Genomic DNA, 20464 nt, shown 5'->3' on the forward strand with positions numbered 1-20464 from the left:
AACTTGAGATGGGATGAGTACTGTGGGCCTGTCTGGTAGGTCAGGCTTTGCACAGCACTATGAGGGGAGCCATTCCCAGCCTTTCATGCCGTAGCTCTGTACTCAGTCAGGCTTTGGTAACCACTTCTGCCTGAGGGATCACCAGCCCATCCCCACATCTCCCAGGGATACCACTACACCAATGACTGTTCAACACTTCCTCTTCATGAGGCAGTTTGATTTTGCATCAAATCCTTCAAGGAGTATTGGTCAAGAGCAAGAATCACCATGAAGATACTGCTTAGAACTCAGGACCAGGGGTTACGCTGAGTGTAGAAGAAGGGTATATGCTAATTTAGTCCTCACCTAAATAGTGTTCTCTGACATATTTAGGCTATCATTGGAGAGGTTTTCTTGCCCCTTAGATGACTATCACTGATAATAGTGTGATAGCAGCATTGCTGAAAGTGTTCAAAAATGTGTAGATGTGGCAGTTAGGGACATGGTTTAGTGGTGAACACAGCGGTGCTCCATTAACCACTGGACTCAGTGGTCGTAGTCTTTTCCAAACTTAACACTTCTATGAAAGTTTATTGACTTCTCAAAGAAAGTATTTCCCAGAGGATTTTTGAAAGAACATGCTAGGGCTTGGCATGCGTATGCCTCTGAGTGCATCTAGGCTTTTCTCACTGTGCTTGGAATGAAGACAGGTAAGACTGCTCCTGGGGATGTCCCCCAGCTCAGAGATGTTGCTTAACAAATGGGGAGCAGATCCAGTGCTCAATAAGCAAGCTGCTGGTTATTTGTTTTAAACTGAGTCAGGGCAACCTGACAGTGTTAGAACAGGTAAAAGGGTTTATTTCTCCAGTTTGAGCTGGGCCTTAGAAAAAAAAAGATTGTAATTTGGAAGACAAGATGATCTCTGTCTCTCCTTTCCTAGCTGTCCACCTTCTGCTCTTGTGAAGGAAATGTTGAGTAGTGCACAGAGAATGACCTTCTATGGATTCCTTATGGCTCTTGCAAAGGATCAGGCTATCAATCGAGCCCTAGGTAAGACTCCTCTGAATGATACAGCTCTAGATTTTCAGTTATTCTGTACTTCGGTGGAATTTCCTTTGTAATTATGACCCACATTTTACACTGTCAGGAAGTGAGTGAGGGAAAGTTTTTCATCTTTTTGTTGATGGATTAACTTTAAAAGCACAACACTGTGCCTGTCTGCCTGAAGCTGTGGAACTTCCTCAAAGATTACTGAATGGAGGTGCCATCCTATGTTTTAGCCCTTTGTGCTCCCACAGATTTTAAATGGCTGCTCTCATCTATAAGAAAAGAAGGCATACCTAATGGAAAACCTCTTCTGCTTCCTTGTCTCAAAGGTTCAAAGCCCAGTCTTTCCTAGCTCTTCCCCACCTTCCCTCAAGGCAGTGTGATCTTGCTAGTAGCTATCTATGGCCTGCTGAAAATCTGATCATAAAACACAAACTGCTACAAAAATCTGTACCACACTGCTGTGGGAACCACAGGGATTACCAACCAGCATCTCACTGCTTGTTTCTATGTTGTGCTGGTTTGGAGCAAGGAAGCAGTGTTGCATTGGCAAAGGACAGTAAGTAATCCATCCATAATTCACTCACAGTTTCATATTTCCCCCATATGCCTTGCTTGTGCTCTTCCTCCTCTTACAAAGAGGAACTGAAATGGCTTTTCTGTTTGACAAGACTGTATCCAGGAGATAAATTTAAATGGCAGGAGCAGGGAGGGAAGGGTATGTGTGGGGGGTGTTCCCAAACACTCAACTTCACTCATCTCCACTCAGCAAATCACCTGGCCATTACAGGTAGGCTCTCTCTGTCTTTGGGTAAGTATCCTCTTCCTCTTCTTCTAGGCTTGAGTATCTGCCAGTTCCTAATTGCAAAGACAAAACTCAATGAAAAGGTGTACCTTGCCTGAGGGCTGCTTCTTTTGCACGGGTGTGTATCATAGTACAGTAAAAGTGTGCCTTCCCTGGCTGAGCCCCTTCTTACAGCAAACCATTTAAGCTGCTGGGGCAGGGCAGATTATATATCAAAGGTACATGAATACAGCCCTGCAAGCCCCTCTGCAAACAGGCTTAGAAAGCAGTGTATTCACTGGGAGGAAGAGGATGCCTGGATGGCAGCAAGCAAAATCTTTTTTTCCTTTGCCCTATGAAATCCACTTCTAGTCAAGCACAAAGAAAACAGATGAAAAGAAAAAAAAAAGTCCTGCCTACAGCCTCCATTGTGCCATCTACAAAGTGAGTGGGTTTTCGTTTCCATTAATGTAGGCCTGTCCTCTGGCCCTCTGCCAGCCTCCTGCTGAGGCCTCTCTCAGAGGAGGGGCAGCAGCCACAAGTCTGACAGGTGCTAGCGTTTTGGCAAAGAAAGGAGGATTCTTTTCCTGGTGTCTTTTAATCTCTCCTGAAGGGTGATTTCAATAAGTCTTTGGTCTGTAGGGGATCACAAGCTCCCCAAAGCCCTTTGGCGAGGGCCATTTCAGGCATACGTGGTTTTGGTCTGACAAAGCCAGCAGCTCCTTTTAAGGAACAGGGATAGGGATTAAAGCAGCTTGTTCAGGTTGGGACAGTGCTGATGAGTTTGCCAGGCAGACTGGAATCTGCAGTGTATCTCCAATGTCAATGTTGATTTGTGAATTCTTTAAGTGCCATTTATCAACTCTCCCAAGTAAGTCTTGTGCCCTAGAGACTTCACTGTGCATTCTGCAACTACAGAAACAAGTTAAGCTTTAGTTGCTTATTCCTTTAATTGAGCCCATGGAAAGAAGCAGGCTGGGATGCTTTTGTGGATCTCCTGACACTGTTTTGCAGTGCCAGGGTTTCCTGTTCATTTGCAGGAGTAGACCAGAACCCAAAAAAATGGGGGAATGAGTTCTGATCTAAACTTACTCTAGTTTTTGGGCACTCATTGCTACATTTTTGATGACTGCTGCCAGCCTGCCTCTGTGGGACGAGTGGCTCTCCAGCCTCTCCTTCAAGAGCAAGGTAACACAGCCAGAAAACAGATTTGTGTCCCCACAAGGAATACAAAGCCCCTTCTGAAATGTATTGAGTGTAGCACCCAGGTCTCCTGAAAAACCGTAGAAAGAACATTCCTCACTGTACCGTTGGTATAGCTTATCGAATGGGTTTTTTGTCCTGCTGTGTAGTGGTACTCTCCAGGCTCTGGTAGGCAATCTCTGTGCTGTTCTCTGTCATTTCTATGCTGGCTGATCACACTTTCTCATGACCCCTATACAAGGTGGAGTTCGTTAAAGAATTAGGAAGGAGGGCTTTCCTAAGAGCCCCATCTTCCTTTCTGGCTCTGCTAAGGTCCCAGTATTTTCAGAGAAGAGCAAGGATCATCAACCAGCTGTTCTAGTCCTGAACTATACCATGTCCTTCATCTGGAGTAGGGTTTCTAATGTGAAAAGGAGCATGCTGATCTTATGCTGAGAGGGTACCCAAGTACTGGCCTAGCCTTTCATGCTCACACCCAGACAGCAAGCAGTGCTAGAGCACAGTTCATCCACACTTAACTCCTGTCGACAACGTGCACGAGAGTCAGACCTGACTTTCCTGAGTTGCAGGGAAAGCACAAACCTTAAATGTGTGTTGTGTTTCATCCCCAAGATCAGTGTGTGACAAGAAACACAGGTGGCACAAAAATATAAATTTCCCTGGGTGGTATAGCACGTGTTTCAGGCTGTGGCACTGACAACACCACAGCTATTACTCTTGTAGGATCCGGGACTGGTGACTATACTGGACAATGAGCAAAAGCCCAAAGTTGTCAGACTACTCTGTAGTTTTGTACAGTGAATGAAAACTGCCAATCCTCAGGGTTGTAGGAAGTGAGACTACTGAGGCTGCCTCCCATTTAGTCTGAGCTCAGCTACAGCATGTGTGAAAGACACAGAAAATGGATCATCATTTTTAATCTATGATCCTCAACATTCAGTGTCCATTTCTCTAATAGGTATAAAGAAAAATGTTCTCTGTCTTGCAGGCCAGATTTTGGATGCTGCTATGGCTTGAACACTTTTCTTGAAGAATGAATAGCCTAACTCTGCTCTGATACTTCGTTGGTTGTTGTTTTTCCCCCCAGGGGCTCTGCCAGATAAAGGAGACTTGTTTCTGGACCCTGCCATGGATCAGGAACTTGAGAAATTGTAAGTGGAATTGCCTAAACTAGGAGATAAAGCAACAGATTAAGGGTAGCATGCTAAAGAATAGTGTAATAAAGTACTGTCCTATTCCTCTGCTACACTACAAAACAATAAAGCAGCTAAAAGAGCACCCTGAACAGGAAGGGCTTCTTTGTGGTGCCTCAGTGCAGTTAACAAAAAATCCTTACAAAAGTCTTCAGAAACAGAGGGGAAGAGTGTGACTCAAAGAGGGATCTAGAGGAAGCAGCAGTCTCTAATGAACAGGGAAACTTTGGATGGTGAAAAGTAGGAGTGTTGGAAGGAACGAGCTCAGTCCAGAAGGTAAGTTTAAACAGGAAAAGGTTCCCACAGTGAGTCTGGGAGGTACCAGTCCAAAGTGTTCCCCCTCTATGCCATGAACATCTTTCCATCCCTGTGCTAGTTTTAAGTCTTCCTCCCAGGTTGACTCCAAAAGTGCTGCAGTAAAAGTTTATGCAACATGCTGCCAAGCATTTGTCTTTTCTCTTTCAGGGTAGCTCAGGTTTCAGGGCTTTCTGTCTCTGGTCCTGCCAGCTCCAGTGCCGACACAGCAAATATGCCCGTTCGTAACTCGCCCAGGATTAACTCACCCTGGAAACCTCTACACCATCGTCGAAAAATGGATGCTGAGAGTGAAGGCTCCAATGAAGAGACAGATTCCTCTGAAAACTGAAGGTTGTGAGGGTGGGCACCATTCCCATCTTGGGTTTCTCCAGAACCCACTGGAGGAACAGCTCCTCCCAGAGCATCTGCTCTAACAGTGGGTTCTGTCTGCGTCACCAGTGTGTGTGTGTGGCTGTGCTAATCCCCGGTGCCGGGCTCACCCATCTTTTCCCAGGAACAACTTGCCTTTTTCTTAGCTCCAAATCGGTGCAGGAATAGCTCCTCTGCAGAAGCCGTTTACAGCTACAGAGTTATGCTTCCCTCTGCTGGCAAGCAGGACAAGGCAGCATCCGCCAGCTCTGCCACCACGGAACCAGCTGGGTATGCTCTCACCGGGGCGCTCCCTTCCAGTTCCGCAGTTCAGCACCTGCTGAAGCAGCGGGAGTACTACTGCAGGCCGCTTGCCAGTGTTTTGTTGTGTAGCTCTGTTCAGATTTGGCCCAGATAACAGAGTGGTTAAATGGCCAGCAGCAGCTCTGCACTGGTGTTCTACTATTCTTCCCAGTAATGCTGCACGTGCATATGATCAAAGGTAAGGAAATTCCTGAAGTTCCTAAAAAGGGCAGCTTACATATTGCCATGCAACCTGTCTCTGCTTTGTGCTTTCTCCTCCATGTGTCCAAGACTTGCCAAAGCAAATACAGCAATTAAGCTAGATTGCAGTAAGTACTGCATGGTGCTGTCTAGCTCCACTGCTGTACTGAGTGCCCTTCTGTGAGGTTCCCCCCTCTCTCCAACAGCACGTTACATTCATTTGGAAAAGTGAATTTCAGAGGATTTGGAACAGAGGGAGAGGGTCTTTAAATTCCTTGGCCACAGGTGCTATGGATTGCAAGCACACTGCTGGGTGGGCAGAAGCACTAAGGGAAAAGGAAGCAGTTCTCAAATGAGATCGCATTGGGGTTTTTTGTAAATATTGGTATTGTTGTAGCAGCAGCGTAGCCCTTAAAACTACAAAAGTAAGTAGCATCACATTGCATTAATGGCAACCAATGCAGCAGTTTTAACCTCCACAGACCCGAACGCTTTATCTAGCCCAGCTCCTGTGCCCCAGCTTCCATAGACTGGTTATTTCCTGGGGAACTTCCGTTTCTCATGCTTCTTTGGGAGCCTCCTTGCTCCTCCTGGTCATGAAGCGCTGCAGCATGGGCTACCAGGGGCTGGTAACCCAAAGCTTGTACCAGGGTGCCGGCAGGGTTATTTATTTATTGTAAGTTAAATTATTTATGATCTGTGCATTCTCTCCCAGCTCAGTGAGTGGCTGTGACAGCCTGGCAATAAAGCACGCTGTGTCAGGCCTCTGCTGCGTCTGGGTCTTCAGGTCTTCTGGGCTGCCCTGGGCCCTCCTCAGGGGGAGCGGTATCTGGTGGGCAGGACCAGCGCAGGGCTCCAGCCACCTTCCAGGGCCCCACCAGCCCCTCACCTCGGCCGGGGAAGGCGCCCAGCCCACCCCCAAGTGCCAGGGTGGCACTTGTGGCCATGCCCAGACCGCCCCTGCAGCTGCACCACCGCTGCCTGGAGCCCCAGCCCACTGTGGGTGCTGTGACATTGACACAACTCCCTCAGGGCACAGGGACAAGGAACAGGAAGATCTGACCCTGACCCCCCTCATGCCCCACCGAGGTGAAACATCAGCACAGAGCGGCGGAGTAACCCTTCCCCTCCCGCCCGCAGCTACCGCAGCCCCTCAACTGGACAGGAGAGGGGAAGCCCGTGCAAGGTGCAAGCCTCTTCCCAGTCCCAAACAGAAGGCTCCAGAACAAGCAGCCCCAGCCTCTCTTTTGCTGACAGTGGGTAACTAGCCCTTTCCCACCCTTCTTCTTACTACCTCATCCTCAACACCATAGTCCAAGGAAAACACTCTTGCTAAAACCAGAGACCAAGCTGAACAGGACGAAAATGACAGTCCTCACTGCTGCATTTCATGGTTAAGTCAGAGGCTCAGTACTTTGATCTGATCCAAAGCTGGGCAACAAAATAGCCAGGGATCCAGTAAATTTCTTTACTTCTTTACCTGGGCCTTTTTTGCTGATGATGTAGTTAGAAGCTAAAAAAATAATCTTTGCTTTGATTTTTTTCTCCTGCATTCATATATGCTGGTTTAGAAGACAGTAAAAAGGACTAGATCACGGTAAAAGGCAAACTCTGCAAATACAGAGGACTCCACAGCACCATGGATTGGGAGCAGTGATCAGAACAAAAAAGAGTCATGTCACATGATGTTCAGAAAAATAGCATTCCCCTTTCCTCTGTCACTTGGTCAGCTAAGTTATGGGCCAAAGAAGGACAGGAGCACTGATGAGGGCAGCCCAGGAGTTCTGTCATATCTTTTACACCAATGAGGTTAACCCTGTAAGAAGGCCTGTCTCCACTGGCTAGTAGATAGCAGTGGATATGAGGGCACATTGATTTTTAATAGAGTGGAATCCAGAGATATTCAGAAAGCATCCTGGGCACAGCCATGTCCTGACCCCCTCCGCTTACCTTCTCCCCTCCCCACCCAACCCAGACAAATAAGACAATCCTGCGGGGTTTACTCCAGGCAAAGGTGGCATCAGTGCCTCTTGCTGGCTTCCCTTTGAGTTGCAGTCCCTGGGTCATCAATATGAACCATAACGATCCTGAGAAGGAAACAGACAGAGACACCTTGCTACAACACCTTCATGCAAAATCCAGAGACGGATAACAAGAAATTGGGGGGTTTGGTATTTTAATGCAGTGTGAGGTTAACTAGACAGGACACCGTACAAAAGCAGAAAGTAAAATGACCTTGACTTTTTAAATTCTGCCTGGAATTTATGGGAAAAGGTGTATCTGACATAACAAGGTGCCCTGTCCAGCAGGACAGTAAGGCTGGCCAAGCAGAGTTCACTGGCCACCTGGAATTGCTCAGCTATCGTACTGTAGTCATCAGCTAAAAAAGACAAGTGTCTACCTGGGACTTTCCACATAATTTGAGAAGATAGTGATAATTCCAGTGGAAGCCAGGTTATGGTAGAAGTCCCTGAACATGACAACAGCCCTTCTGAAGGTGCCATCGTGTAACCTCACCTGGAGGGAGTTCATCACCCCATTGGCCAGGACAGCCATCTTGCCGGCCACTGATTTCACTCCTTGCTTGAACTGTGCAATGTCAGCTGCAGGCAGGACATTTCCAATAGACACGCCACCTACAAGAACCAGGAGGAGTTATCCCAGAGTCCTTCAGCTCCAGAAAGCACCCTGATCCCCTCTAGTCTAGGTCTTCCAAAGCCCTCCCTCAACCCACTGAGTGCTAACAAACCTGAGTGCACATTGTCAGCCTCTCCAAACAGATCTGCAGAGCTGATGGCACTGCTGCCCGAGAGCTGCTGTAGTCGGGATCTGGCTTCATACTGCAGCAGAAAACAAAACAAAAAGGTTATATAGGAAAGGAACAAAGTAGGACCTGAGCAAAGAGGAGGAGGTAAAGCCAGAGCTGTACCAGTGTTAAGCACTGCAGAATGCATCTACCTCAGCATCTGCCTCCCGCCCGAAAAACATATCTGAAGAGATAGCTTTAGCCCCTGCAAACTTCTGCCGAGCTTCATTGGATTCCACCATGGATGGCCTGTTCTCCATCTCCCGCCTACTGGTGGGTCTGAGGAAACAAGAAGAGACATCTCAGATGAAGCTCACCAACACAGTAAAGAATCAGATTTCTGTCTCAGACCTCATCTAATCAAAGGAAAGCAAGACATCCTTAAGTGTTAGTTATATTGGGGCTCTCCTTTCCCCATTTCAGGACAGTCAGGACTTGATGGCCACAGGCTGTATAAATTTATGAATATGACAGGCAAAGAAGTGTCCAAGGCCCTTTCACTCAAGGCCCTTTTTCTTGGGCTTTTCTGTGCAAGTTATATTTCTGCACAAGGCTCCTGCTGTAACACAGCAGCATCTATGCCACAGCCCCCACGCTCATCCTTTGTCCCCTATACAAGGGGCAAAAGGTACACTAGCAGTGGCAAGCACTTTACCTCTCTGAAACCGGCCGAATACTGGAAATGGTCACCTCCGGTTCCTCCTCTTTGTCCATACCCCATGAAGAGTCCGTTTCCCATCGTGAGCCAAACGCATCTTCGAATGAGAAGGGACTGTATTTGTACCTACACACCAAAAATAGGTTATTTAGGCCAGACATGAAATTCAGGAGTAAGACAAGACTACACTGAAGCTAATCTTACTTGGGGGGTCCAGATGTGAAGCTTCCACCATCTTCAAATAAGTCCAATTGGGAGCGGGAAGATTTTGCTACCAGCGGCGTCTCCTGCTCAATTACTTGCATCTCAGACATCACCGAGTGTGAAACAGAACTAGCACAACAAACAGGCAGAGTCAGGGCTGATGGGTCTGACAGCATCCAGTCCCTACAACCAGTGTACCTCAAAACTGAATCTGGCCTTCGCAGGCAGGGTGCAAGTGACTCAAGTTTTGAGGGATAGTTGTGGGATGTCAGCCCCCTTCATTACTTATCTATACTCCTTCAGAAGTCTTGAGCTACCTTCTTGAAGGAAGGATTCTGCAGGGGGACACCTGTCAAGCAGCAGGGCTCTAGTGCTAGACACTGACAGGCCACACATATCTGTGGAAAAGCTCAAATGAGAACCACAACCTTTGAACAGAATGCTTATTCCTTTTGGGGCCTGAAGCATTTTTAGTCAGAGACCAGCATATGAGCACTTAACTCATCTCCTTATCTGTTACAAGAGAAACTACTGCCTTCAAGAAACTTTTCCAGAGCAGGGTACTTCCAAGACACCTGTCTGTCCTATGCCATCCACAGCCAAGTACCTTCTGGACACCAGTCCCATTCCCAGCCTCTCTGCTTGTTCACGTTTCTTCCCTTCAAGGTTCTGGAGTTTCTTCTCTTCCTTCTTCCGATCAAGCTGCAGTTCCTGATAAGCCAGTCGCATTGAGGTGACTCTAAGGGAAAGAGCCATGGTGGGTAGCAGCTCACTACCCTCCCTTGCTGCCCATGTTGTAGAGGAACAAGTGGTAAAGTAACCCCAACCACCCTTCAAAACAGCCACTTTCACAACAGTTCTGCCAACAATCCTTGCACAGAAGCTATTGCTTGTTTTGCCATCTCACCTCCACTGGGATTCAACTCTTCTTTGGCTAACCATGATTTCCTTACTGTAAGCATCACAATGTCTATCTTCTCCCCCCCTGCACCCAGAATGATCCATCCAGTTCAGCCTTACCCTTTTTCAGTCCTGTCCAAAGGTGAACAGAAACACACAATACAGAAGTATCTGCTCCCTAAACTCTTCCAGGAGTGCTAATTTGAATAAAACACAGTAGTATAACTTATGCCCTGCTGCAAGGGCCATATTGGCATATAGCTACTGCTCATCCTCTCATGCAGTATGTTCTGTAGTCATATTTGGTGATCCTAGGGTGAACAGCATTAACCTCACACTACTTCTGCCTTAGGTATGCAAGGTACTCATCCCAAACAGGGCACTTACATGGACTCCTCAGCTTGTTTCCTGGACTCCACTGCCTGCTGCTCCCTCAGCTGTTCTGCCACCTGGGCTTGCCACTCAATCTCACTGAAGCTCTGGCTGCTTACTTTCTGGGCTCCAAGACCTTTTTTTGCACCCAACTTGAAAAACAAAAACAAAATCCTGTGAATTCTTCATCCTAGATTGTTCATTGTAGAAGAAAACCTGAATCCTACTTCTTGCTGCACCAGTGAGGCCTTCAGTCTCCCTGTGCACAGCCTACAGACCCAAAAGAGCTTGCAGCACAGTATGGAAGAACACCCAAGAGTTAACCCACCAGTGGCCAAGCACTTGGAGATCAGCCACATACGCTTCAGACCACAACCAGTAATGATCCAGAACTTAATTTTTTTTTGTAATAATACACAGGCTTGCTTAAGGTCTCCTTTCCCAAAAACAGATCTCTACAGCTTTGTCACACAGCTGTTAAGGGCAGAAAGCAAGGATCAGGGAAAGGACAGCAGAAATGCAAGACATGCTTTACCTCCCCTCCATGAAAGAGCTCAGACATACCCCTTTCTTGGCAGCTGCTGGCTTCTTCTTTCCAATGAGGGAGGATTTAAGTTCTGCAAGAGAAGGGAAGCAGCAAATAAGCAGAAGTGAATTAATTTAAGAGGCCAAAATTAGATAGCAACCCCCATGAACATCCACCACAGTCCAGCTGCGGTAGCATCCAGGGCACACCATGCAGCTTCACATCAGAAGCCTGGGTGATTTCACCCTGGCAAGAAAGATGCATGTAGAAGCTCCACAGTTACAGGCTGGTGGCCTAAAAAAGCATGTCCATTTCTGGAGCAACTTATAATTGAATGAAGAACTGTGAATAACTCCTCTGTTTTATGCAGTAGGTGACCCCACCCAGTAGGGATCAGGGTAGTTAGAGAAAGACTAGGTTTATTTCATACACAAATTCAAGAAAACACAGCTTCAGAGGCATGTGAAGGTCAGTGCCTCACCAATGCCTTAGGGACAAAGCAGCAAGAACCCTAAAGTCGTGTTTACATGAACATACCAAAAAAAAGGGACCTGAAGTGCAGCAAGCTGTAAAAGCAACAGGTTCCCCAACACCTTGCACTTGTCACTGTTGAGGGCATGCCACACTTGTAAAACCAGACAAGCGCCAGCCAAGCAGCAGATGTCTGGGGAAAAGTTTAAGAACAAAGCAGAGAGGGACTGCCCAAAACATCTTCCAGCTTCCCATAGGTAGCTCCAAAATCTTTTACTGCCCTTGTTGGGCTTTTCTTCTGCATGTGTGTGTCTCCTGACTTTCTACAGCCACATGACTTTTGTTAGCCCATAGATTATTCTTGACAGCCTTTCTTTTATCTTTTCTAGTCTTATCGTAATTTTTTTAAATAAGGAGATTCAAAACATTCTCACTATCTGAAATGGTTTTCCACTCGTTGTTCCTAACACTTGATTCGAGGTTGTTTGGTTTTGTCTTTGGGGTTTTTTATACTGTCAGGAAACAGAAATGTTAATAAGGTCTCTTTACAGATATGACATATCTGGTTTAGATCTCAATACAACACATATAAGCTTTGGCTTGTTCTCTCCCTCTAAGCACAGGAAGCTAAAGTTAGAATTGAAGGCAGAATCTCAGGAGGGGCAAGCAGAGTTGTCACAAGCAGCCAACGCAGGCCAGCTGTTAGCCAGTTACCTCCAGCAGGAGCGGCCCCTTGTGTTGACAGATACATGGACATGTCTGAGGAAGAGACGTAAAACACGGGGAATGAACAGACACTTGAGGACACAGGCCTTCCACCCAGAATGAACCCACTGTGGGCTAGGAGCATGCTCTCAATAAGGAAAGAAGCTCCAGCTACATGTTCTCTGTGCAACCAGGACAGTAATGGCAAGGGAGAAAGAGATACAAATCCCCATTACTCTGAAAACTAAAAATTCATTTGCCTCCAAAGGTTCTGTGAGGAAACAAACCAAAAAACCAGCCATGTGGCCTTGATCACCCAAGTTCTAAATATGCAAATACCAAGTTTTTTCCAAAGCTCAAACCCAGGAAAACATGCTTTTGGGAAAGCAACAGCTTTGAACTCAATCATCCAAAGGAGGAGGAAACCTCCAGAAAACTGTGGCTTGGTTTTGGGCTTCAGGAACATCCTAAGTACTGGCTCCACAGGGAGATAAGCTCGTTTAGACATTCTGGAAACTGGCTCACTGCTTCCAGCTTCACTGAGCTTACTACTGAGCAGTGGGTACAAGAGCAAGACTGATCTACGAGTGAAGAGTCTTACTTACCTAGAGGAGCTTTAGGAGATGTGCTCAACAAGTCAATAGATGGACCTTGGCCAGGATCTGTGGGCACAAAACCAGAAGAGAACAGTCAACAGATTGATTCTCAAACCTGTTCTTTCCAGTATGTTCACAATTCCACTGCATGTCTCCTAGCTCCTCTGCCCCCACAAATAAATCCAGTTACAGCTTGAAATATGCAATTTCCAAGCACAACAGCTTTACACCTCCACAGAGCAATTCCCTCTGCAGTGTTCTTAACAGAGTAAAAGAGAGCAAACATTGCAGAGAAATATACAAAGCTGTTTCAAATTACAGCTATACCTCCAGATTCTTGGTTTCCTTGTCCTTCATCCTAGAAAATTTTCTGTCCTATGTCATTTTCAGACCCACCAAATTCAAGGGATAGAGAAGAGTGTTTAGACAAATCATTATGTCTGAAAGCAGGGAAATGGGGCAGCTAATCCCCAAAACAGTTTTGTGTGTGTTTCAGGAAAAGCAAAGAACTGATCCCAAATGGAGCAGTGTTTTTAGAAGTCTCCATTAATTTAACTAAACATCATAAGAGTGCACAGAACTTCCACTCCTTCAATCCTGAACCAAAGGAAAAGTTCAGCCCTTTCAACAGTGGTACAGAACTGTATTCTCCTGGAAATGAAAGCAGGTTTTCAGAAAAAATTATTCAGCAAAGAACTCACTCGAAACTTCACTGCCTTCTGATGACTTTGCTGCTTTTTCCACCTCCAGAGAAGACTGTGCAGGATTCTGGCTGGCATCTGCTACATCCCAGGTACTGGAGGACTGCAAGGAGATACTCATTCCAGTTATTTGCAGAAGATGAATAAACCAAACAATCCCAAATTTACTACAGGTTTAGTGACCTATATTCAATTTTAGGCCAAAGGAAACTTGTTCCAAACTTCAGACTATGCCTTCCTTGAAGATAACATATAGACAAGTCCATATTCCCTTAGCAGGGACAAAAATTTAAAAAAAAAAAAAAAAAAAAAAAAAGACAAGGAAGCTAAGCTGAATAAATGGCCAGGAGGAATAGGAGGAATGATAGAATCGTTTGACAGTTGGCTAATGGGAGGACTTTCCAGGTTAAAGGAAATGAGGTTAAGTCTGGGAGAAAGTGTGAATGAGTTTTCCTGGAAAAAATTAATCTCCTCTTCCACTGTCTCTACTGGCCACACAGCCAATACTCACATCACTCTATGCACCTGAGAAAGTCTGCCAGGCATTTTGCAGTTGCCCAAATCCACTTTACCAGGGTCTGTGCACTGAAAAGTTTCTTTTAAACCAGAAGTTCAAAGTAATAGCTAGTTCTTGCTTTAACTGTACAAAGAAACTAAGCATTAACACAGCACACAAAGCATCTTCCAGGGCATAGCTGCTAGCTCTGAGTACTTCTTGAAGTTAAAGATGGTCTCAAAAACAAAAGACATGGATATTACAGGGACTGTTCAGATATGTGACTATGTCCCAGGCAGATGACTGAATCTTACTTCCTCCATGTTACTATTGAATTTAGAGTATATACTGAATACAATTTAGAGTCCTTCCAAGCTAAGGGACTGCTCCTGGCTGAACAGCTGGCTATTGGAGAGCTATTAAGGCTGCCTGGTTTAGGTAGTTCTTCTCACCTGTGTGTGTTCCGTGAAGAAATCAGCATCACTCTTGTCAGGGGAGTGCCCAGGGGCTCCACTCAGTCCATCTATAAGCAACTAAAGAGAGGAGAGGGAAAAAAGAAGATATCCTACAAGACTCAGCATCCAGCACTACACATCTAGCACTCCAGAGCTCTCAGACTTACATCAGTGCCATACTTGGCCATGGCAGCACTTGCCAGCTGCCGGATCTTCTCCCTGTACATCTGGGCAGCTCGACTGTTATATTTAGCATTGGCATCTGTGGTGGTACAGCCGTGCTGGCGGAAGAACGCAGTCTGAAAAGAGAGGAATATTCAGTCTCCTGACTGCTAGATCCCACTCAAGCAAGCACTAGACAAACTCAAGAGAAAAAGAAAACTTCCCAGAGACAGGGGATGATATACTGAGAGCACAGCATGAACCAACCATTCATTGATCAGCTTTCTACAAGAAGTCTCACTCCAGGAGCCTGTAAAAATCATCCGTCTTCTCTACAGAGGGATGATTCTGAGTCACAATGCTGAGCATGAGCTTTCAAACTGGTAAGTGTTATTAACTCCTATCATTTAAGAAGGCTATGCCTCTCATTTAAATGAGGTGCAAAAAAATGACAGCTCTGCACTTCAGAAAACAATGCATGCAAAGATCACAGTCTGACTTCCAAGCACACTTGACAAATGCCCCCCTTCATCACACATTTCAGATGAGACTGGTACCAAGAATGCCACACAAAGGAAAAGGACAATAAACAGAGGATATGGATTAGCAAGAGGGAAAGCAAGCAAAATGCCTACAGAGGCTCCTCACCGCGTTGGCATTACTGCCCACTTGCATACACCTCAGCTGGAACCAGTTCCAGTTAGAATCCAACTCTGTGGACCTGTGTGAGAACCCATTTTTTCTATTAATAAAGAACAGGCAAACCAAATGCAAAACCAAGCTCTGGCCTAAAATGGTCAGATATTCCACTACTATCCCAAAGTGTAGCAGGCAAAGGTGGAAAGAATATCTTGAGAGCTTCTTTGCTCCTATAAAAAATTCATTTCAAATTTTAAAGTGAGGGAAAAGACCAGCTTTTATCCAAATTTTGAGGATCTCTCACTTGTAATGCTTGTTTAGAGGGCGGAGCTTGAGCTAGGAAAGCACGGTCAAGAACTTTCGTTCTACATGTGATCTCACCACAACATGAGAGAGTCATATTCAGCCTGTCCCACAGATTAGGCCAAAACACATGACAAAGCAACTGAGGATACATCCAAGTAAAGCTAAGGAATACAGCATGTCTCATATCAGTTACTCAACTTCTAACAAGTAAAGGTCACAGTTCTATTAACTTAAAATGTTAATACCAGAAATAAGAACTAGGCTGAAAAGCCAACACCATCTTCCCCATTAGGCTGATACCGAAAAGATTAAATTACATTCCTCTTTTTGCCTTGCTCAGCCTTACGAGAAGGTATATACACCACACTGGTGCCTTACTGGCAAGATTCACACACCACACTTTCGTCTCTGCTCCTACAATTCCAAGTCCAGAGAGCGCTTCTGCAAGGCTAGCAAAAGCAACATGTCCATGTTCCACTTGAGGTGCTTTGGAAACTCCATCTTGGAAGTACTGAGTGACCCAGAACCTCCAGCGAGCAAGCCACATAAAACCGGAGGTGATCGCTCCGTGATAAGGCTTCTCTCCCAATCCCTGCGTGCTCCCACACCAAGGGGGGATGGTTGCCCCGGGCCTGCCGGCGGTACCGTGCTCCCCGCTCCCCACGCACCTGATGAAGCTGAGGTGCACGCCCAGGGACCTGTGGACGCCGGAGCAGTCGATGCACAGGAAGACCCCGTAGGTGATACTGGCCCAGCTCGGGTTCTTGGCGCCGCAGTCGAAGCACGACTAAAGCGAAGGGAGAGAGACAACCAGGTTGAGGCGACGGCTCTGCCGCTCCGCCACCCCCTGCCACATCCCGGCGGCCCCGGCCGCTCTGCCCGGGCCCTCCCTAAGGGCCCCTGCCCGGCCGCCCCAACAGCCGCCGCAACGCAGCCCGGAGCCCACCGGGGCCCGGTCGGAGCGCAAGTCACGGCCGCAGGGCAACAGCCCGACACGGATAGTCCGGCGGCCCCCGGCCGCTCCCCGCTACCTTGTTGGCCGGCGCTGCCCGGAGCCGCTTGAAGAGGGTCTGGATCTCCGTCTTGCTCGGCTCCGCCGCCATGATCTCTCCTTCCCAGACACCCCCGCGGGGACGGCAGCCGACGGGGTCCAATCGGCGCCGCGGCAGGTCCGTGCTGGGCCGGCACTCCCCCCGCTGCGTCCGTGGGTCTGGACAAGGAGAAGAGAGCAAGGTCCTTCTTTTCCTCCGGTCCTGGGCTGTGGGACAGCTTTAGCTCCGGATCACCCCGGCCGCTGCCCCGGCTGCCGGCCCGACGCCTCGCGGGGGTCACGGCCTCGCCTTGCGCACATCGGACGTTGCAGGCGCCGAGACGCCCGTGAGCTCGGAGCGCGTCCGGCAGTGCCACAGCGCCGCTCGGCGCTCTCGGGGGCCCTTGTGGCTGTGCCCCTCCTTTTGGGGCCGCTGCGGGCCCGCACCGAGAGAAGGGCTCCTTAGAATAGCAATGGGGCAGTGCCTGCCGTGGGTCAGCTGCTACCGGAGAAAAAGCTCAGAGCAGCGTTTACAGGGATCGCCTGCTCCAGCAGCCGACCTCAGGGCACCGGGCCTGGTACACTGGCACAAGCAAACGGTGATTTGGAAATGATTTACAGAATGTCCTGTGTTGGAAGGGACCCACATAGATCATCGAGTCCAACTCCTGGCCCTGCACAGGATATCTCTCAAGTCACACCATGTGCCGAAGAGCACGGTCCAAACACTTCTTGAACTCTGTCAAGCTGGTACTGTGACCACTTCCTTGGGGAGCCTGTTCCAGTGCCCAACGACCCTCTGGGTGAAGAACCCTTTTCTAATATCAAACCTACATCTCTGGTGACACAACTTCAGGCCATTCCCTCAGATCCTGACACTGGTCATTAAAGAGATCAGTACCTGCCCCTATGCGTCCCCTCATGAGGATATTGAAGACCACAATGAGGGATGAGGTCTCCTCAGTTTCCTCCAGGCTGAAAGACAAAGTGACTTCATCCTTCCCCTTCAGACCCTTCTGGCTTCCCCTTCAGACCCTTCTCCATCTTCATAGCCCTGTTTTAATCAGGGAGGACCTTTCAAGAATCTATTACTTGGCTATACAGTAATCAAGGCATCATGAAGCAGTAACCAAGGTAGGGAAGTTGTTACTTCAGAGCAAAGATGATGTCAGGGCCCTTAACAGCTGTATTTATTACCTGCCTAGAAGCAGCAGGATATTGCCTAGAAAGTCATTCAGTTATAATGCGAGAAAAATAGAAAAAAATATGGTTGTGTTGTGAACTAAAAGTCAATGGTATATAGTCCATTTCGTGCTTTAGCGAAAAAAAAAAAGTGACTGCAGAGCAATGAGAGATTCAGAAGGATGACAACAACAACAAAAGTTAATCAGGAGCATGGCATTACAGAGATGGAATGCAATGGGATTTCCTTACCTCTGAAAGGAGGTTGCTCTGCAGCACCAGTTTGTCACTAAAAGAAATTGTTAAATATACTGATATCTGGACAAGACAACTTTCAGTTTAAATATAAAGGGGCTTTCTTCACTCATTTCCACATTATCCACAGATGTTAAGGTAGACAATAGAATTCCTTGCAATGGGAACCTAGGACCCATGGTCTTAGGAAGATACATAAAGTATTGGGACATAGAGATGCAATCAGGAACAACGGAGTTGTTGAGAAAAAAAAAAAGCCCTGCAGAAAAACCCTTGCAGGTTTAGCAGGGTCTTGTGTTCTGGGAATCGGCAAAGCTCTAACTGTATGGTCAGAGTGAGACCTGATATGCTAGGCACATGCAGTAACATGAGAGGCTTCTGGCTGACATATCTGATTCAAGCTGCTCTGAGAGGAGTTTCTGAGCTGGGTACTGAAGCCTGATCTAGGCTGACAGAGCTCATTCTTGGCAGCAGTCTTGTCTTAATTAGTCCCTGCTTTCTGTTGCTTTTATTCTACTACCTTAATGGTGCCTATATGCCATTTCTGGGATTACACACACATGTACTGGGGAAACAATGCAGGTAAAAGCAACCGATAGCATTTTCCTCACAGCTATTTTTAAACAAGTTGAGTTCCCTTCGTGGTGCAGCTGTCCTGGCAGTCATACCAGGAGAGCTGATATCAGGGTGCAGTAAGGGCTGGCTGCACACTAGGACAAGGAGAGCTGTGAGGGGCTGTTCCTGAGGCCAGCAGCCAGGGCCCTCATTGGACATGGCCCATTCCCACAGTACCTGACCACAGAGAGCCAGGCAGGCCCAGCATAGCAGCTGGATTTGACCAAGAACTGAGATAGCTGGACAAGCTCGTGGTGGTGAGGTCACTTGCAGTCAAACTGGGTCAGGATCAGCCCCAGCGATTGCCAAGCGTGTTTGTGGTGATAAGGCAAAGCAAGCCTGAGGTCAGGCTGATAAACCAGCCTACAGGTTAAGATCAACAAAGCACAGCCAGAGACTACTATTCCTTCAACATAGCTTAGACAGGGCCTGGGAACCCTGGGCTGAGCTTAAATGCAAACACACCCTCTGCCCAACCCCATGGGCAGGGACTTTGGGTCGAGCCGCAGGTGAGGCTGCTCTGGACAATGAAAGCCTGTTAGTGCTTTCAGGGCCCCGACAGGTGAAGCTACAGAAGGGCAGGAGAGGGAGTCTCTGGTGGCAGGGTGCATGCTGTGTAAGCTGCATCTTGTGCAGAGGAGGGAGTTCAGATGATGAGTGTGCATTGGGAGTGTTTGCATTCGTGTTGGCTGTAGCTGCCTCAACCTGAGTTGCTTGCTCCTGCCCTGTCATCATCAGTTGTGTGGTGCTGTTCCCCTCCTCTGCTTGTTTCTTTCTTGTGATTGGTGTTTGGGAATGGGATGGGCATCAGTCAGCAGGCGGTGAGTAATTGTATTGTGTATCACTTGTTTTTCTTGGGTTTAATTCCTTTTTTCCTATTATTATATTTTATTTCAGTTATTAAACTGTTCTTATCTCCACCCACCAATTTTACCTTTTTCTGGTTCTCTTCCCCATCCCACTAGGTGGTGTGGGGTGGGTGGAGTGAGCTGTGTGATACTTGGATGCTGGGTTAAACCATGACAGAGAGAAATGGCACGTGCTCAGGAGGAGCCAAGGCAGCCTCAGAGGCCAGTAGGTCAGTGTCACACTTTGCCAGTCTGTGCTAGGAGACATGGGGAGATACAGTGCAAGCTCCTCTCCTCCATGGAGGAAGCAGAGTTTCTGTTCACTGCATTGTGTCCTAGGAATGCTTGCTACAGCAGTGTTACTTCAACTTCTCTACCTCAGCAGGGTCTCTTGCAGGCCTTCAATCCCATGCTGGTTGCTCCAGATCCTGGCAAGGCTGCTGATCCTGTCCATCAGTTTTGCATAAAAGCAGCACGGAGAGCATGCTGCTGGTCTGAGAAATAATCAGCTTCTTTTTGTTGCTTTTGTCAGTACAGGAAAGAACTCCTGCTGCTGACTGTTCCCTGTGAATGAGTGCTGTCATTGCACTGTTCTTGCTATTTCCTGCATCTGTTTCTTTTGTATCTCGTGCTTTAGTGCTGAATTTCTGAGCTCCAAGCTGGCAGCCTGCTCTTTGGCTCTCAGCTTCCCTGTCCATCTGCATCCCATCTGATGTCTACCTCTTTCCTCCTGACTGCTGTGACACCAGACCCCGAGCCTGATGCAGCCTTCTAATCAGAGATCACCTTGCTGTTATCCACCTCTGCCAATAAAAGATAGTTCCCAGCATTATCCAAGAGAGAAAAGGAAAGCAAAGGATGATGACCAGGCATGATCTTTGAGTCCCCCATAACACCAGGGACACATGAGGTTACTGTGAAAGAACTGGAGAGACTCAGGAGGGAAGTGCTGTGATAGGGATAAAACATGCCCTGCACTTTCAGGCCTGAGCCCAAGGTAAGAGAAAGTGCTTCTGTGTGAGTCTGTCCAAAAGCAGGGTGGTAGAGAGAAAAAGGGACCTTGCTCTTTTCTTGCTGCCCAGCAAAGAACATGGGTGAAAGGATTCTGCAGGAGAGAGATGAGGTGGCTGAGTCCTCCTCTCCTATTCAGACTCACTGGCC

General features: G+C 47.4%; 2 protein-coding genes across 5 annotated transcripts in view; one reads left to right on the top strand and one right to left on the bottom strand.

Moving 5' to 3' along the window:
* The window catches only part of CSTPP1 (centriolar satellite-associated tubulin polyglutamylase complex regulator 1), an 81670-nt gene extending 75529 nt beyond the window's left edge, over positions 1 to 6141 (top strand). Inside the window, exons 7-10 of one of the 3 annotated variants that reach the window (XM_048308322.1) lie at positions 920 to 1029; positions 4101 to 4164; positions 4672 to 4863; positions 5018 to 6141. In XM_048308322.1, coding sequence (XP_048164279.1) covers positions 920 to 1029; positions 4101 to 4164; positions 4672 to 4852 — 355 coding nt within the window. In that variant the 3' untranslated portion in view covers positions 4853 to 4863; positions 5018 to 6141. Of the gene's footprint in view, positions 1 to 919; positions 1030 to 4100; positions 4165 to 4671 lie in introns of all 3 variants that reach the window. The other 2 variants (XM_048308323.1, XM_048308321.1) reach the window with 2 other exon arrangements.
* Positions 6142 to 6742: 601 nt separating this feature from the next.
* On the bottom strand, positions 6743 to 16925 carry ARFGAP2 (ADP ribosylation factor GTPase activating protein 2). 2 transcript variants are annotated; one of them, XM_048308306.1, is made up of 17 exons: positions 16405 to 16925; positions 16042 to 16160; positions 15077 to 15149; positions 14434 to 14565; positions 14264 to 14344; positions 13316 to 13418; positions 12624 to 12680; positions 12028 to 12072; positions 10881 to 10933; positions 10332 to 10468; positions 9652 to 9783; positions 9045 to 9173; positions 8838 to 8966; positions 8335 to 8461; positions 8126 to 8216; positions 7894 to 8012; positions 6743 to 7463 (listed from the first exon to the last, which is right to left on the bottom strand). In XM_048308306.1, the coding sequence occupies exons 1-17, from the start codon at positions 16474 to 16476 to the stop codon at positions 7443 to 7445; spliced, it is 1620 nt and encodes a 539-aa protein (XP_048164263.1). In that variant the 5' UTR covers positions 16477 to 16925; the 3' UTR covers positions 6743 to 7442. The 2 variants fall into 2 exon arrangements, with proteins under 2 accessions (XP_048164263.1, XP_048164264.1); XM_048308307.1 differs by lacking the exon at positions 12028 to 12072 and having other exon boundaries at positions 16405 to 16919.
* Between the last annotated feature and the right edge of the window lie 3539 nt (positions 16926 to 20464).

The sequence above is a fragment of the Corvus hawaiiensis genome, chromosome 6 (genome assembly GCF_020740725.1).
Source record: "Corvus hawaiiensis isolate bCorHaw1 chromosome 6, bCorHaw1.pri.cur, whole genome shotgun sequence".
In the NCBI taxonomy this organism is placed as follows: Eukaryota; Metazoa; Chordata; class Aves; order Passeriformes; family Corvidae; genus Corvus; species Corvus hawaiiensis.